The following is an 18,944-nucleotide window of genomic DNA, read 5'->3' on the forward strand; positions in this document are numbered from 1 at the left end:
TTAAGGCTGTGAAAGGTGCTCCAGAAATGCAAGTTTATTCATGATGTAGTCAGTATGTTACCAGCAATAGAAGAAAGCATTAAAGTGATTTGACAAATCATTACAGCAAAGCCTACCCTAAAGGTGAAAGTGAGGACTGCAAATGCTGGAGATTAGAGTCGAGAGTGCAGTGCTGGAAAAGCACAGCAGATCAGGCAGCATCCGAGGGGTAGATGAATTGACATTTTGGGCAAAAGCCCTTCATCAGGAAATCAGGAAGCCTTTCCTGATGAAGACCTTTTGCCCAAAACGTTGATTCTCCTGCTCTTCAGATGCTGTCTGACCCCTCCTGTGCTTTTCCAGCGCCACACTCGCAACTCTAAAGTCTACCCTAAAGCCTACATTGATGAAATGTTTACTGTTTTTAAGATCATTCTGACATATTAACCTACAACATATCAGAGATCTATATATTTATTCATTTTAAAGTGATTTACATCTCTCAGGATGATTAATCCTGACAATTGAGTGATAGACAATTGACCCTAGCTAGCAACAAATGTAGGTAAAAATGATGTATTCCTGATGAAGGGCTTTTGCCCGAAACGTCGATTTTACTGCTCCTCAGATGCTGCCTGAACTGCTGTGCTCTTCCAGCACCACTAATCCAGAAGCAACAAATTGTGTGTTTATTACCAGCATTTATTTCACTCACTAAGTCATGGATTTAATATGGACTACAGTTCTCACTTCAGCATCATTATGGAGTAATTTTTGCCATGTTGCAAATAGGCTTACAAATTTGTGAATCAATTTAACACTCAAGCATACCAAAGTGAATGTTTTCCATTTCTTATGTTTTATGATTGGCATTGAGAGTTCTGAACTCTGTTTGGCCTATTTTCCCAGCACAAGCAAGTTTGTGTGCAACAGTTCACAATCTCAGTCAGGTAAGGGCAATGTGGCATATATAAATGAAACATTAATTATTGGCTCCTTTCCACAGAATAATTCCAAACTTCCAATTCCAAAAGCCACACTTTTTAAATAATAGCTAGTAGCGGTGGCTTTCTCTCTCACACCTCCACACAGACGCTGTAAATCGAATTGAAAACAAAATAATGCAGATTCAACCATGAGTCAAGATACAGAAATTTTCAGTTTTATTACTTTTTCTTTTTCCAAAAACACTATATGCAAAATCCAAATTGCAGAAAATGTTACTCCTTATTTACAAATGTACAAAAAATGTCACATAAAATGTAAATTAGATAAAAATATTATGTGGAGTATAATATAGAAATGTAATTTGTTCTGCTCTGAAGTATAGAATACAATGACTAACAGTTATTGCACAAAGACCACAGAATGATATTTAGCGACATGAACTAGAAACCGTTACCTGATCTTTGGCAATACCGTGAACCTGACGTTATTGGTAAAATCCCTTATCCAGTGGCAGAGTTTGTTGCATAGTTTTCCTTTCAGTTTTTGTACCTCTGATAGAAAGTCACCAAGCACCATCACATCATGGCTTATTTTCTTTTGGATTTTTTTTTGTTTCAAACAGCATTTATGTACCTGAAATCCCCCTTTGAAAAGGAAAAAAATATATAAAATTCGTTGCACTGAAAGTGAGATCCTCTCCCGAGTTTGTGGCGGCTGCAATGTCACTTGGAACGGCAGGGAACTGGTTTCCATTCTAATTTTCAAAACTCTGATCTTTTCTGTGGGTGTTTGATCGCAGACCGCACCCGGTCTATTAAGAGGGCGAGACTTTTAATCCAGCGAAGAGATTTCACTTTCAGAGTGTCATTCACTGGTAGACATGCTGGGGTTTCGCCAGTGTCCTCCATATGACCCCGGGCACTGTATATAAGGCAGTAAATCTTTCTATTTACAGGCTGAAGACTTGGAGCAGTTTCTCGTTGAGTTACAGGTGTCTCTTCATGTGCAGAGCCAAGTGATCAGATCTGGAAAATGCTCGGTCACATTTGTGACACTGGAAGGGACGATGTCCCGTGTGCTTTCTGTAGTGTCGAGTCAACTCGTCGGAGCGAGCAAATTTCCAACCACAACCTTCCCAGTCGCAGTGATAGGGCTTCTCACCTGTAAACAGACGAGCAAGCCCCACCGGGTCAGAAACTGTCTAGTTGGAGCGAGAAGGTGTAGAGAGAGAGTGGGGTGAGGGGAGAGGGAGGGAGGCAGACACACCAACACCATAACGCAATGGAGGCTACAGTTTCTTCGGCTACCTCAGAGATATTTCCAAGAGCCAGCTCGCATCGACACCTAAAGAATTGTCCAACGTTTACAAGCTCGTGCAAACCGAAAAGAGCTGCGGATGCTATAAGTCAGAAACAAAAAGAGAAATTGGAGGAAAAGATAAGCAGGCCTGGCAGCATCTGTGGTGAGAATTCAGAGCTAAAGTTTCGGGCCCAGTGAAACTTCTCAGAACTGGAGTCCAACCGTCTGTTGGGCAGTCCTGAAGGCGGCTTACTGGACCCGAAATCGATTTCTCTCCACGATGCTGCCAGGCCTGCTGAGATTTTCCACCTATTTCTGTTTTTATTTATAAGTCCATCTCGTGCATCAGGAATGCACGTACAAGAATGGCTTTGGAACTTAAGTTCATAAGACATAGCAACAGGTTCAGGCCAATTCACCTCTGGAGCCTGTTTCACAATTTAATAAGATAGAATGTCTACAGTGTGGAAACAGTCCATTCAGCCCAATGAGTGGACACCTACCCTTGGAAGAGTAACCCACCCAGACCCATTCTCCTACCCTATATTTACCCTGATTAATGCACCTAACACTATGGACAGTTTAGCATGGCCAATTCACCTGACACTTTAGATTGTGGGAGGAAACCGGACTGCGCAAACTCCACACAGTCACCCAAGGTGGGAATGGAACCCGGGTCTCTGGCGCTGTGAGGCAGCAGTGCTAACCACTGAACCATCTTGCTCAATACCTACAGTGTGGAATCAGTCCATTCGGCCCAACAACCTACCCCCTGAAGAGCATCCCACCCAGACCCATCCCATTACCCTATCCCTGTAACCATGCAATTCCCATGGCTACTGCACCTAACCTACTCATCCCTGAACACTATGGGCACTTTATCATGGCCAATCCAACTAGCACATGGTTAGACTGTGGGAGGAAACCTGAGCACCCAGTGGAAACCCACACAGACATGGGGAGAACGTGCAGACTTCACATCTTGAGCGATCTGTGATCTTAACTATACAATCTTGCTTACACCTGCCTATGAAACCCTCGACTCTATTGTCTGCCTAACCCAGCTAGGTATGTATACGGTGACCTAGCCTCTACTTACCCGGGGGATGAGAATTGATGTTCTTCTGAGAGCAGAAATTCCTCTTTATCTCGCAGTGGGAGATCCTTTATGTGCAAACTCTAGCTCTAGTTCCATGTTAACGTTTCGGGTCCGGTGACCCTTCCTCAGAAAGATCACCAGACCCAAAAAGTTAATTTCGATTTCTCTGCACAAATGCTGCCAGACCTGCTGAGCTTTTCAAGAAACTTTTGGTTTCTGGTTTACAGCATCCACAGTTCTTTTGGGTTTTGTTTAACTCTAGTTCCAAATCTGTCCCCCATTAGAAAAACATCCCCTCAGTATTCCATTTGTCAACACCCCTCCGAATACGATTCAACAGATCATCTCGAATTATTCTAAAGACCAATACAATCGTGGGTCTCAACTCTCCTGATAGGTCAATCCCTTCGGTCCAAGAATCAGCCAGTTTTTAAAGTAAATCTACTCTCCCGCCTTAAGTAAGAGAACTGAATCACACAGTGGCGGAGGGGTGGTCTCACCAATGCAGGGCAAGATATTTAAATTTGGGATGAAATCTCACATGATCACCCCCCCCTCGAATATTGAGCACCTCATAACTTAAGGCGAAGTCAAATTTTCTGCACAGAAGATGCGGGCTGGGAGACAGTTTGTTTTCTTTTAAAAAGTGGACATTTTGGGGTTAACAGGCAGTCTCTGACTGAGAAGGAAAACTGGGTCACTCACTAACCGCCTGCAATGGGAAATAGTGGACTTTTTTTTCCCCAGGGACAGATTCATTAGTAACATAAATAGAAGTTGCTGGAAAAGCTCAGCAGGTCTGGCAGCATCTATGCAGAGAAATCTAAAGTTAACGTTTCTGGATCTGGTGACCCTTCCTCAGAACTCTTTAGCACCAGAAACACTGAGCAGGGCACAAAGGGCACGCAACCAAGTGCAGGGGTTTGTTTATGCGGTACACCCCTAACAAACCGGAGGCGGAACGATCCACGTTTTAACTCCACTGCTGAAACCGAAAGGCGGTTCCTAAATGCAATGAAACATTGGCAATTTCAACTGCATTTCACATGGGGCAGGGATTTCCAGATGACAAAAGGGGGGGGGGGGGGGGGGGTTGCAAGCTACATTTATTTGCAAATATAGGCGACATCCTAAATCTAGATCACTTGACAATCTTATCTCATAACAGGATTTTGTTGACACTACAGTACAACACAGCAAACAAGCGAGGAAGGAAGTGGATACCTGTATGTGTCCGAAGGTGTGCCTTGAGGTGCGAGCTCTTGGTGTACGTTTTCCCACAGCCCGCATAGTCACACGTGTGAGTCGCTACCCGTTTCCTGGGCCATGACCGGCGACCTCTCCTTGGCTTGTCTTCCTGGGTGAACCCCGAGGGCAGCAGCTCTAATAAAGGTGAACAGGGGGTGGAGTCAGCAACGGTCCTTGAACCGAGTGGTGAAAGTTTAATGGATCTTCAAAAATAAGATAAGACTGACCTTGGTACTGGACAGCTGGCTGGTCCTGGAAGTGGGGGAAGCTGCCTGGAGGAGGATAGCCCTGTTGGATAGGGAGGCCTGGCGCTCTTTGGTGAGTCAGCATCTGAGATGAGGAGCGGCACTGCCGGCCCAGCATGTCCTCTGAAGCCAGCGGCGAGTTCACCCTGCCGGGGTAGGTGTGCTGGCCTGCCCTGCCTCTGCACGCCGCACGGTGGCCGCTCCCTGGCACCTGGACACCGCTCGCCCGCCCGTCCAGTGTTCTTGCCGAGCAGGATGTGGTGCTCCCTCCCAGTGCTTCCTGCTTGATCTTCCGGCAGCCCTGCGGAAGGTGGCTCTGCGGATGTGTCAAAGGCGCGTCCATCGCCGGACCGTGCTTGTTGCCCCTGGCCTGCTGGCTGTAATCGCCCGTCTCTGTCGCTGTCCTTACTACAAACCTGCCCTGCAGGCTGCTGAGATGGCAGTAACCGGGATCCAAATCCGGCCTCAACAATTCAGCCACAAAACTGCCGCCGGTCGGTGGGCCCTCGCCAATATCTGTGATGTTGTAGCTGGCCGTAGGCTCTCTCTGGTACAGGTCTGCGCCACTCTCTGGCGTGTTGGGAATGGGACAGTTAAAGTTATTGGCCGTACTGATGGTCGTTTCCGAGTTCATGGTGTTGGACAAGATAAAATCTAAGTCTAAGAGTTCGCTCAGCTCCTCGTCCTCCCGCCTAAATCCCATATTCTGACCTTCCTGTTCAGCGGATCTTCTAAAATTTGTCATTTCTTCTCTCCATCTCTGCAAAAAAGTCAGTTTTAGTCTCATTGGCCGGTTCTATGCTCAAACAGAAGTTTGTATGCAACCAGTTGTTAAAATCAAACAGAGAACATTAGCGAATCGTCAAGCGAAATGTTCACAGCAATTTTAAAAAGTTATTAAATCACTTTATAACACAAATATTCGGGAGTGCAACATACACGTTCTATGCATAGTTAAACTACAATCATACACATTCTTCCATAGTACTCAAATTTTGTGAGCAATTATTTATACACGAATTGGAAAAAACTGAAATCCTATCATTACTCCACTAAAGTTTGATTGAAAATTAAAAGTGAGTGAAATATGGGACTGGAATAAGGTAACTCTGAGCCAAGAGGGTTTTTTTTAGCTCTCGGTACTCACATTGCACGCGGTGTGTTGCCCTAGGGGTCTGTCCACGCCTTTCTCGTTCGAGCCGGTGGTGAACGTGTTGATGGAAGGGAGGACAGTCCCGGTTAAAGCCATGTCAAACTCACTCTGCGGCCGCCTGCAGATAACCAAGCACAACAATCAGATTAGCTGGATTCTTCCCACTCGTCAGATTTCCTTATTGCATCCCGGCATCAGAGCGTCTTCTCAAATACAGCGCCGGGACACTTTTTTTCCCAAATTCCTAGTGAGAAACCTACCTCATTAATAATGAGATGACCAATTACAAAACCTGCGTACAGGAAGCACCTGCACTGAGGACGGCCGGAGCATGAAGTGCGATGTATTACTCCTGGAACCGGCTGGCCCTATATATAGCCCGAGAGTATATCGGGAGCAGCAGGAGAGGCAGTTAGCTGGGGACTTGACTGGCAGTGAGGAGTTTTTGTTTGGCTTTTGCAGGGAGAAAGTCTGTACATTCGCTCCAGGGGACGGCGGCACTGCTGATGGTATTGTTGCTGGTGTTTCGGCTGCTCTTTCTGTTATTGTTGCTGTTTCTGGAGCTGCTTTTGCAGCTGCTCCGCACACTGCAATCCCCGGAGCATGGAGCGAGGGAGCAGACTGACTGTCAGGGCCAGCCTGCACCGCCCTGCCTTATGAAATCTCCAAGGGCCCGCCCTGGCCGCCGTTGTCATGGCAGCGCAGCAACAAAAATAACCAAGTTTCAAAGTAGCGGGGCGGGTGGAGGGCGCGGATTGGGCGGGGGAACCCTTTGACGTCACAATAAACACGCGTCACTGTGACGCGGTGCCGGAAGCGAAGCCTGTAACTATTTGGGAGCAAAACAGTGGCAACCAGCGGCTATTGGCCATTGTGTGGTGTGTGTGTGTGTGTATTGACCCTGCATGATTGCCATCGTTTTTAATAGTAGCAACAATCTTGTTTGGGATAAATAAAAGAAGTTTTCTCGTCACTTAAAAGTCATCCAAAGCGCTGACTTCTGTCACTCTGCTAGAATTCTGCCGTTATTGTTTTTACCTAGAATAAAACTTGCGCCCGTTTACATTTCTCTTTACGAGTTGTCACCTCTGGGAAATTCAATAAAGTCCAGCGCCACTCTGACCGGGACTGCACAACAACGGGTCCGCGGTCCCATGCAACGGCTGAATTTCCAAACGTCTGCAAGCCAAACAATCGTGGTATTTGTACCTTCTCGAAAGTTTAAAAGCAAGGACTATTTGGCAAACTAAAACTGAAATTGCAACTACATTCATTGAACGTTGCACTGTCCACATCTGGTCATAGTTTACTTATGTTAGTAATCATGCTTTTTAATACGCAATTCGAGATCATAGTGCGATAGTACAACGTACATAACAATGGAGGGAAAGCAAGATGGAGTGAGATTGTTTGGACAGCTCTGTCAAAGAGCAGGCGCAGGCACGATGGGTCCAATGGCCTCCTTTTGATTTTATGATTTTATGAATGCCACTATCCTCATTCATTCAGGAGGATGCAAGGTTTAGCATCAGTTGAAAGGAGTGGGAGGGTGTAACTGCTTCCAAAGACAGGGACCTCCCACTTTCCCTTTTTAGGTTTCCGAGATCAATGGCGATTGTCAACTATCCAAATCCTCTCTGTTTATGGATTATGTTTTTAAATCGTATTGACATAAAGTACATTACAATTAACAAAATGCTGGATTGGTAATTATTAACATTTACGGCAATATTTTCATCACGACCGTTCCAAGTGGTAACTTCCTTGTCGTCGATTCCAAGCAATGTTATCCAGTGCAAAGCGACAGGACAGGGATCCGATGCAAAAAGTGGATTCCAGGTGCGTGACTCACCTCCGCCAGTTTCTCTCATTCTGATTTGAGCTCTTTGCCTGTATAATGCGCCCTGTTCATTATAATGGTCAACTTTGTTTCTTTTTTCATCCAAAATTCATATGCTAATACAAGCGCCAGCGTTGCTCCATAGACGGAGAACCGATTATGAGTAGGCATTACAAAACAATTTTTGTCCAGATCAGAAAATATATCTAACATTCTTCTACTTGAAGCGAACCATCCTGAATGCAATATACAGCATTAAAAGTAACCTTGCTGCTTCCAAACCTACTCTGGCAGCAGTTTTTAGTCCCAAAGTGCTTTCCGCAAATACAGTGCAGCTTTTTCCATTTTTAACAATCAATTTTTCGACTTTCATTTTTACTTTGATGTAAATGTAACGTCAATGTTGTTTTTCTCTACACATATTCGGTACTTTGCACTTTTTCTCCCCCGAGCCTCCCGTGTTTGATGCAGGGTAGAAGTGGAATAGTGGTTATTTGTGTTCTCGCTGTTGCCTTGGACATCCGCTCCAACGTTTACAAGTAACAGCTGTGTGAATTCCAGTCCCAGATCTACCTCAGCCTGTTTAAGCATCTGGCATAGTAGGCACAATATTGGCACTGCCTTGTTAGTACTTCATTCACTGTCCACATTTCAAAATCTGTCCAGCCAAAATGTTACTTCATTTTTTTAATAAAATTGTGTGTGCGGATTTAGATAAGTAGGTTCTCTGCCAGTTAGAACTTTGGCCACTGTTTGAATTATATGTTATAAATTCTGAAACAACATCCAGCAGAGAGAAAAATAAACACTGGAATTTTAGAGCAAACAGGTAGTCTCTAAAGAAATAAAACAAAGAAAGTTGGATGCGCGAAAACAAAAACAGAAATTGCTGGAAAAATTTTGCAGGTCTGGCAGCATTTGTGGAGAGAAACATTCAAAGTTTCAAGACCAGTGACCCTTCTTCAGAACACGAAATAACTTTAGTTTCTAAAGAATCTCTTCTCATCCTGTCCTTGAAATGAAAATTTACTTAATTTCCTCTCTTACAGGTTCGGGTAGTTTAAGTCAGAGAAAGATAGAAATAGAGCTGTTTCTTTTGTGATGGAGGAGAAAGTGCGGATGCTGGAGATCTGAGTTGAGAGTGTGGTGCTGAAAAAGCACAGCGGGTCAGGCAGCATCCGATGTTTCGGCCAGATTCCTGGTGAAGGGCTTATGCCCGAAATATTGATGCTCCTGCTCCTTGGGTGCTGCCTGACCTGCTGTGATTTTCCAGCACCACACTCTCGACTCTCTCTTTCGTGATGCCAATGTGAATTTTTTTTAAAAGGTCCACTGATTTTAAAAGTAAGCAAGTCACTAATTATTGATAGATATTACTTATGTCCTGTTGAGAGTAAGACAATCTAAACATTCCAATTATTTACACTTGTAAATAACAAGCAGGGATATACAGAAATCCAGATAGAGTAAAACAGACAAAAACAGGGTCGATATGGAAACATACGTCCAAGAGCCAATCATAAATTTTGCTGTTAGCAGAGATCCTTTAAATTGTCATGTTAACATTGACAGTTTAAAAAAAACAGCTAGAAGCCAAGAGGGAGCCAATCTCCGTAACTGCATCCACCATCATTTTTCTGCCAAGCCTCGGGTTCCCTAGTGCAGTTAGGCCATATCAAAGAAACTTATGCTACTAAGAACTATGGTCTCAAAGCAGTGAGACTACCAAACACCAGGTCCTCTACCTTAGTTTTGATAAAGCCTAGTAGCAATCTTATCAACCTTCCACCTAATATTCAAAGCTCCATGACATCCCCAGTGCTATCAAGGTACAACAACCTATGCAGCTGTCCTTAACATTATTCACTGGTATTGGTAAATATCAGAGATCTAACTACAGGCGGTGTATATTATACACCAGATTACTGTATTTTAGATTTTAAAAGAACATGGTAAATAAAAAAAGGCAACTTTGTTAGTTTTGACTGAAAACTTGACTCCTGTGGAATTCAATACAAGCCATTCGTAACATTTTAAAAATATTCTTTATTCATGTTTGGGTTTGTGATATTCATCAATGGTCTAGTGCCACCTCCCTCACTCACATGTGGAAGGGTTATGCCTGAACAGAGCTGAGTTGGAGTTCCTTGTGGGGCTTTTTGTGAGTGCTAATGGGAGGGCTTTAAACTAGCACCTCTTGGCAGAGGTTTTGAAAGGAAGACAGCTTGGTAGAAGAGAATATGAGACTTCACAAAATACTGGGGAGAAACAGCTGGCACTAACATAGAAAATAGCAAATTGATAAGTAAAGGCACAGTAAAGAAGACAGAAATGAAGTCCAAAACAAATTTTAAAATCACACACCAGGTTTTAGGTTGACAATCACCTAATGAAGCAGCACGCTTGGAAAGCTAGTGCTTCCAAATAAACCCTGTTGGACTTTAACCTGTTGTTCAGTGATTTTTAACTTTGTCCACCCCAGTCCAACACCTGCGCCTCCAAGTCATGGCAAAACAAATTTAAGATGCATGTATATAAATGCATGGAGTGTAGTTACAAAAAAAATTGCGGACACAGATCGCCAGGTAGAAATATGATGTTCTGCTGATAAAGATGTGGCTCAAGGAAGGACATTAAATATTAAAGTCATGGGTATTAAATATTAAAGTAATGTTAAATTAGCTGTTCAGGAAAGAGAAAAAGAAGGAGATAAGGAAGTGTAGCAGTCCTGGTTAGTAGCATTATATCATAAGGTTCAGGATGGTGGTAGAGAAAAAAAAACACAATAATCCTGAGTAAGAAGTATCAGTTGACAGAGAATTGACATCAATGTGGCAAGAACAGAGCTGTGTAGGATTAATTGGATTAAGAGATTGGCAGGAAAAACAGTAATTGAACAATGGGCTACCTTCAAAAAATAGATGGCTCAAGCACAGTCAAGGAATATTCCCTCAAAATGGGAAAAGTAAGGCAAACAAATCCAGAGTTCCATGGATGACAAAGGAGATAGAAATTAACATTAAAAAGAAAATGTGTGCTTACAACAGGATTAAAGCAAATAAACACAATACAATCGAGAACCAAGAAGAACATTGAAGATTTAGAGAGGAGATGAAAATGCAAATTAGAAAAAAAAGGAATTATGAGAAAAAGCTATCAATCAGCTAAGATAAAGAGACTCCAAAAATGTTCGTTATGCTTATAACTTGTAAAAGAGTAGTTAAAGGAGGAGTAGGGCAGATTAGAGACAAATAAAGGGATTTACACATGGAGAAAGGGGGCATGGCATCAGTCTGTACAAAAGAGGGACCTGCTGCCAATGCTATGGTAGAAGAGGAGGTAGAAGAGAAACTCCAAAATTAATAAGGAAGATGTCTTTGCTAGAATGTTGGTACTTAAAGATATCAAGGTACTGGGAATAGATGAGACACATCCAAGAATTTTGAAGGAAGTGAGGGTAGCAAGTGAAGCACTGACCATAACTTTTTAGACTTCCCTGGACTTAAAAGAAATGCCAAATATTATAGATTTCTTCAAAAAGGTTAAAAGGATAATCCCAGCAAGTATAGACCAGTCAGTTTAATTTCATTGGGATAAAATTAGAAGTCCCATGGAAAAGTGTGGATTGATTAGGAAGAGGTGGCATGGATTTCCAGTGGGGAAATCATATTTCACTAACTTGCTGGGGCTTTTTCAAGAGGTAACAGAAAGGCTTGTTGAGGGTAATGCTGTTGATGCAGTATTCATGGATTTCCAGAAGGCATCTGATACAGTGCCACACAACAGCGAAAGATAAAGGTCATTGCATAGGAGGGACAATAGCAATGCGTATACAAAATTAGCTAACTGATAGGAAACAGAGAATAATGGTCAATTAATATTTTTGGGCTGGAGGAATGTTTGTGGTGGACTTTGAGGGCTTGGCATTGGGACACTTGCTTTGTCTGATACTCATTAATGATCTGAATCTTAATGTGCAGTGAATAATTTTAAAGTTTGCAGATGACACGAAACTTGGAAGAATTCTAAACAGTGAGAAAATAGTGTGGAACTCCAAAAAGGTATTGACAAGTTGGTGGAACAGACAGACAGGTGGCAGATGAATTTCAATGCAAAGAAGGGTGAGGTGTTGCACTTTAGTAGGAAGAGCATTGAAAAATAATACCAAATTGTGGGTACAATTCTAAAGGGGTTAGGAGCAGACTGGTCTGTCTATATGGGTACAGATCATTGAAGGCGGTACTTCATATGGATTGACCAGTTAACAAAGCAGACAGCTTTCTCAGTTCTATTAACAGAGTCATAAAGTATAAAAGCAAGGAGGTGATGTTGAACTTGTACAAGGTACTAGTTAGGCCTCAGCTGAAATATTATGTACAGCTTAGTGCATCACATTATAGGAAATATATGAAGGCATTTGAGAGAGTGCAGAAGCAATTGACAAGTATAGTTCTAGGAATGAGAAACTTTAGTTATGAGGATAGATTGAAGAAGTTGGGATTGTTCTCCAAGAGAAGAAGGCAGAGAGAAGGTTTGATAAGTGTTTTCAAAATCATGAGTGGGCTAGATAAAATAGATAGGGAGAAGCTGTTCTCACTCATAAAAAGAACAAGAATGAGAGGACATAGATTTAAAATGATGTGCAAAAGCAGCAAGTGTGATGTGAGAGAAATTGTTTTCACACAGCGAGTAATTAGGGTGTGGAGTATGCTGCCTGGAAATGGTGGAGGTGGGTTCAATTGAAGCATTCAAGAGGGCATTGGATGATTATTTGGATTGAAATAATGTGCAAGAGTGTGGGGAAAAGCAGGAGATTGGCACTTGGCAATGAAACTGGTGCAGGCATGGTGGGTGAAATTTCTGCAACATAACAATTCTGTGATTCTTGAACATAATCGCTCACTATTAGAAAATTATTTATTTTTGAATTCAACATGAGCATGACCATAAAAGGTGGCTAGTGTTGTATATTATTAATCAAGTGTATTTAGGAGCAATATAAAAACAGGGACTATATGCATTTCTTTGGATGTTGAATCTTTGTCAGATGGCTGGAGGTGGCAATGTGAGCCGTGGACCCCCAAAGACCAGTAAGGTCCACCCAGACAGCAGGGAAATGGAGTCTGGTGACACCCAGAAAGAAGAACAGGCTGGAGTGGAGGAGGCGGCAGCCAGCGGAGAGACACAGCAGCTGATCCTAGCTCTAGCCGGGCAGATGGAAGAAATGGAGGAGGAGGTAATCAAGCAGGCAGAGGAGTGGATACCTGTTAAAAACAGGAAGAGGAAATCTTGCCAAGCCCCCAAAGCCTCCCAGCAAAAGGGGAAAAGACAGCTGCACGAGGGAGGGACAGCCGGCTCTTCGGAGGGGGAAGATGGACGCAAAGAAGGCCATCACCACCAGAAGAAGAGACAGAGTGCCGTCGGTAAAGAGGAGGGCATTTCCTCCTGACCAGGAAACAACGGACCCCCCGAAGTCCACCCTCCACCCAGTGAGAACCAGGGGGTACCCACTGCCCCACAACTACAGGCAACCGAGAGCTGTGATCCTCTGACAGTCCCATTGTCAGACACAGAACTGGACAGTGAGGACCCTTGCCTTGGCTCAATGACACCAGAGCGGGTAAATGACCCCAGTGAGGAGCTGGATAGCTACCTCAGCCCAGCGAAGGTCCAGCAGTTTGTGCTTACCATGGGGATGTAGACAAGCTACCCCAGAGACAGGACAATCAAATGGACAATGGTAACCCCATAAACTGGGGGTTAAAGAAGTTTCATTTGCTTTCATATAACAGGGGACCCACTCTTTAGGTGGGTTCTGCTGAAGCCACAGCCAAATACCGAGAGACTGGATAGTTAATAAAGGTAACTGTTAATAGGATAACTGTGAATTCGATTAATTCAATTTGTTCTTTGTAATGTTAAGACATGCAATGTATATAACTATGAACAACATGGAAAAATTGTACAAGTACCAGAGGTATATTTACATGAATAAAGTATATTTTGAAATTAAAAAAAGTTGAATCTTTGGATATTTAGGTGTGAAGTTTTCAATTAAGTAGTGCAGCCTCTAGTTCCATTGCCAAAATGCTCCTTCTGTTAATCTCCTTTCTTAAATAATTGAGATTAAAATGTTTCCATCTAAGCAGTTCTAATATGGGCAAAAGAATTGCTCAGAAATCAAAACTGACCCTGAGGAAAGATGGGCTCACATAATTTACACACTCTTGGTCCTGAACAAATGTAAAGGAATGCCTTGATTACTCTGGTGCTTGGAATGCACTCATATGTGAAACTTCTTTGTGGAAGATAAACTAACATGATGACTGGCATTTATATTGCAGCCTTCTACAATACCAGGACATCCAAAAATGTTTTACAGTCAACACTTTTTGAGTGTTTTCACTGGTATTGTAGGGAAACATGGTTTGTTTCTCAGCCCTAAATGATTTATTTCATATCCTTATACTGCCATACTTGGTTCTATCCATTAAAATAGGTGGTAAAACATAAGTTGAATTCTAATAGTTGTTTAATTCCTTTGTCCTATTTTGCATTAAATTCTAAGTACTACAAACTAAAAAGCTATTATAGTAACCAACCATACAATCCAGACTCCTTATTACAATTGGGATACACGGATACTGTTTAGTTATGTGCAATAAGATATTAAAATATCATTAGTTCATTATTAGAACTTTAGTGGCAGTTAGTTTATTTCAAATATTATCTAAAAGATATTCAACTTTGTACTCAACATCAAAATAACAAAATGGTCAACATTTTTTGTATTAAAAGATAATTGTAAATTTATTTTAATTAATAACTAATAATGGTATTTTCTAAAGAGAATCCAACAGGAAGTTTTGAATGACATGTTTCTTTCATTGCTCAGGCTTACTTTAGACATTTAAATGCCAAAGCTCTGACAGAGTATTCACTACAACTAATGTCAAAGGATCTGATAATGCTGAATTCCAAAGATGTGCAGGTCAGGTGAATTGGCTATGCTAAATTGTCCATAGTTGTTAGATTCATTAGTCGGGGGGGGGGGGGGTTACTCTTTGGAGGGTCGGTGTGGACTTGTCGGAAATTTAATCTAATCTAAGGTAGAGGAAGAAGAAAATTACATCAAAAGTAACTAACTAATAGCAGAAGATCTCAATGAGCTGTGTAAATGAAAGTATGTAGTATTATTATCTAGAGGGTACAGTGTAACATTAAGAACAATTCCACTGACCTGGAATCAATCTTATCCCCTGTGGCGTACCCTCATCTCTGGTCTCCAGTTAGTCACTTACCAATTACCATGGTCCAACATGGATCGCTATGTTGGATCTCAGATTAAACCAGGCAGAGGGTAGCTCCTGGCTGAGTGTGCTGGGTGGTGAGGATTCATTCATCTCTCTTTCTGGAGCATCACATTTATTGTAATGGAGAACAACAACTTGCATTTGCATCGCATCATTAATATATTTAAATGTCTCAAATACTGTTCAGGAGCATTAGCAACCAAAACTTGATAAAAAAGTCATTTAAGGTGATACTAAAATAGGTGATCAAAACACTTGGTCAAAAATTTACATTTGAAGAAGGTAAGAGAAATAGAAAGGTGTGGAGTCTTAAGGAGAGCATTCCACAGCGGAGCCACCAATGGCAGAGTGATTATAATCAGTATTGAACAAGAGGTCAGATTTGTAGGAGTGCGGATACTTTGGAGGATGTGAACCAGCATGGAATTAACTAATATGAAGGAGCAAGACCATGAGGGATTTGAAATCAAGGGTGAGAATTTTAAGATTGAGGCATTGCTCAACTGAGACCCAATATACACTAATATGTGAAGGGGACTTGGACTGTTGGAGGAAATGCAAGACCATACAAAGTAGATTATAGGAGCAGGGAAGTCTTATTACAACCTTATTCCAGGGCATAGTAGGTTATGGATGAAGTACTGATAAATGAGATTAGTATATTCTGTTGATCATTGGTCAGCATATACACGGTGGACCAAATGGCCTGTTTCTGTGGTGTATGACCCAATAACAGTTTCCAGCTTCTGCCTCTCATGCAGCAATAAATTCAAACTTAAATCCACTGAAATCAAACAGAAAATCAGACTCACTGAGGTGAGGGGCATTTTTTCCTTCATAGCATATCAATCACTGGAGGAGAATAATTTCTGCCCTGTCATGCCTAGTAAGAGGGAAGAGGTACATAGGGAAGAGTTGCCCTCCTCTCAACCATATAGTGAACCAGATAAACATAATAATCTTTTGCAATGTTTCTGATAGTGTTGAAGTAGACATGGAAAAACACAATATGAAAAAGGTGGCCATGTTAATGTTTGACAATTATATACTCTTTGTTAATTCCACTGATATTTCAATAAACACAAACACCTGTTGAGTGATTCCACTTAACGCTGCTGCTTGTTAATAGGATCATTTCAGTCCTGGTTCCAACTAAAAGAACAAAAAAAAAATGTTTTTTGGGTCAGTTGTTTTCTTCTGTGGTGAAACATCAGGTAAAAATTAGATATCTTCCAGATTGGACAGTGAATATATTCAGCAATATTAGTATGAAACGGTCACATTTCATAAACATTTTAATGCTGTAAGAACATGGTTAACAAATAAACGTGCATGTGGATATATACAAGCAGACAGGCATAATCACATGAGAGGGAACTAGGTAAGTGCATCAGTCAGAAAGGAGTAGAGGGACATGTTGATAGGGTGAGAATACAGGAATGAAATGAGGCACGTAGCATAAACACCAGCCCAAACCCTTTGGGCCGAACGGCCTGTGTACTTTGATTATCTTATAATTGCTGTGCTGTATACAGACACACAGCCAGAGACATAGAAATACCCATCAAAACATTGAACAGGTGTACACATCTTCTTACACAGCGAATCCAGACATCCAGCAGCTATTTGGGCACACAAGTCTTAAATGGGCAAGACAACTTTCGAATGTGGTTTTTGTGCTCCGAAGGCAGTTTCGAAAATATGTATTGAGCCACTCGTCATTTCGTCAACTCGATTATCTTGCACGAATACAGACTGAAACTATAAATCTGAACTGTGCCATTCTTTTAAAACCTGTATTTCATTTTCAGCCTATATCTGTTAACAGATAACAAATAAAACTAACACTCTAAAACTAAGTCCTAATGCCATCTACAATACACCCAAGATAAATGAGCAGTCGGATTAGAAACACTGCTGGCTCGGAGGCGCTTTCTTTCTTGGGACCATTCTGTTTTAAAATACCCTTTTCCGGGACGTTTGAGAGTTACTTCAACGTTTTCTCCATACAACTGTTGCTGGCATTTAGTTTCATATGCGAGTCTGGGATGGTTCTTGCGGACTAAACCAGAAAACCATACCATACAAAGACTCGAAAATCTAATTGTAAACCGTTAAATTTACTCCATTCGATCGTACGGCAACACAACTTTAATGACACACGTTCTCAAAGACACACAAGAGCAGACAAACTGACACACGCGTTGGTTTTCGGCTAAAGCTGTCTCATTTCTGCAAGACTGACCACTCTCTCTCCCTCCTCTGTCCCTCCTCTCTCTGGTCTGGGATTCCGCTGCACCAATCCTTAAATATCGCAGTTATTTTTAACTTACTACGTAATTCTCAGTGTCGACATCCCACAACACAACCTTGTTTCCTCCAGCCGAGAGGGGAAATGTAAACCCAGCTTGTCTTCCTGATCACATGGCGTTGAAGTCAGCGAAGAGAGAGAGAGAGAGAGAGAGAAATACACAACCTCTTTTAAGAACTTTTGTCCATTATAAAACCCCCTGAACCACGGTGTCTGGCGCTGGCTTACGTTTCAGGGACCCAGGCCAACCTAAACAGAGAAGATAAATACAGAACTCCCGGTCTGATTGGTAGCAGTCGCATGTTGCGGAAATGATTCGTTCCCGACAGAGTCATCTGACGGCATGGGCTGATGTAACGGCCTGATCCAGGATTAGAAACCCATAAAAGCCCCCCGAAAGTTGGGAGGCCGGAGTTTGACACCGGGCTTCAGGTGTGGTGAGAGGCTGTGGATTTAATCTCTGTTCCTTCGCGTTTGAATTTGGATCTCAGCCACTGCTCCGTGTCCCTCCCTCCGCAACTCCGACTCAGCGGGTTTCTTGTTAAACGAGTGAAAGAATGGTGGGGGAATTTTAAACTGTTTTAATGCAACCTCTTAGCCAAGGTGCGACAGCGTTCAATCTCAGGCAGCGAAACCAAAAAGCAGCAAGTGTCCTCTGTGAAATTCATGGGGGAAAAAAAAACCTCCCACGGGTTTGAAGAATCATCTCTCACGGTGATATTTTCAAAACAAAACAATAAGTTTTACTTGAATACACGCACAGCAACAAGCCTCCACAATAACCGGCTAATTGCATTTCACAACGTCCTATAAACTATGTGACGCTAGCCTACGCTGTTGAATTTCCCAGTGCAGAATTTAATCCTTGCCCCACAAATATTGCCTCATCTCGGCGGCCGACCAATTTCGAAGACGGGGAGTTGGCCATTCCCTTGACTTTTCTTCCTGTTGGACATTTCCATCCCCGCTCTCCAACCATTTTCTATTGCTCGTGTGTGATATTGGATTGCACTGAAGTGATAGCCATCTTGCTGTGGATATTGCATAGTCTGGACAGTCCCAGGATCATCCTCTCAAGATGTTCGCAATACAGACACTCAGTCATGTAAGAGATAGCAAAGATTACATCAAGAGAAATGGCTTGAGTTTAGAAGATTAAGGGGAGATCTAATAGAAACTTACAAGATAATACATGGCTTGGAGAGGGTGGACACTAGGAAATTGTTTCCGTTAGGCGAGGAGACTAGGACCCGTGGACACAGCCTTAGAATGAGAGGGGGTAAATTCAGAACAGAAATGCGGAGACATTTCTTCAGCCAGAGAGTGGTGGGCCTGTGGAATTCATTGCCGCAGAGTGCAGTGGAGGCTGGGACGCTAAATGTCTTCAAGGCAGAGATTGATAAATTCTTGATGTCACAAGGAATTAAGGGCTACGGGGAGAATGCGGGTAAGTGGAGTTGAAATGTCCATCAGCCATGATTGAATGGCGGAGTGGACTCGATGGGCCGA

The 18,944-nt window shown here is 42.4% G+C and overlaps 1 protein-coding gene across 2 annotated transcripts; it reads right to left on the reverse strand.

Annotated features, from left to right (window-relative positions):
• Window positions 1-1,203: 1,203 nt before the first annotated feature.
• LOC140489424 (Krueppel-like factor 4) lies at window positions 1,204-17,834 on the reverse strand. Of its 2 annotated transcripts, none has more exons than XM_072588977.1 (5): window positions 17,458-17,834; window positions 5,966-6,089; window positions 4,801-5,578; window positions 4,550-4,708; window positions 1,204-2,088 (listed from the first exon to the last, which is right to left on the reverse strand). In XM_072588977.1, exons 2-5 carry the CDS (start codon window positions 6,065-6,067, stop codon window positions 1,913-1,915), a joined length of 1,215 nt encoding a protein of 404 aa, XP_072445078.1. In that variant the 5' UTR covers window positions 6,068-6,089; window positions 17,458-17,834; the 3' UTR covers window positions 1,204-1,912. The 2 variants fall into 2 exon arrangements, with proteins under 2 accessions (XP_072445078.1, XP_072445069.1); XM_072588968.1 differs by lacking the exon at window positions 17,458-17,834 and adding an exon at window positions 6,232-6,618.
• Between the last annotated feature and the right edge of the window lie 1,110 nt (window positions 17,835-18,944).

The sequence above is a fragment of the Chiloscyllium punctatum genome, chromosome 2, assembly GCF_047496795.1.
Source record: "Chiloscyllium punctatum isolate Juve2018m chromosome 2, sChiPun1.3, whole genome shotgun sequence".
Classification (NCBI taxonomy): domain Eukaryota; kingdom Metazoa; phylum Chordata; class Chondrichthyes; order Orectolobiformes; family Hemiscylliidae; genus Chiloscyllium; species Chiloscyllium punctatum.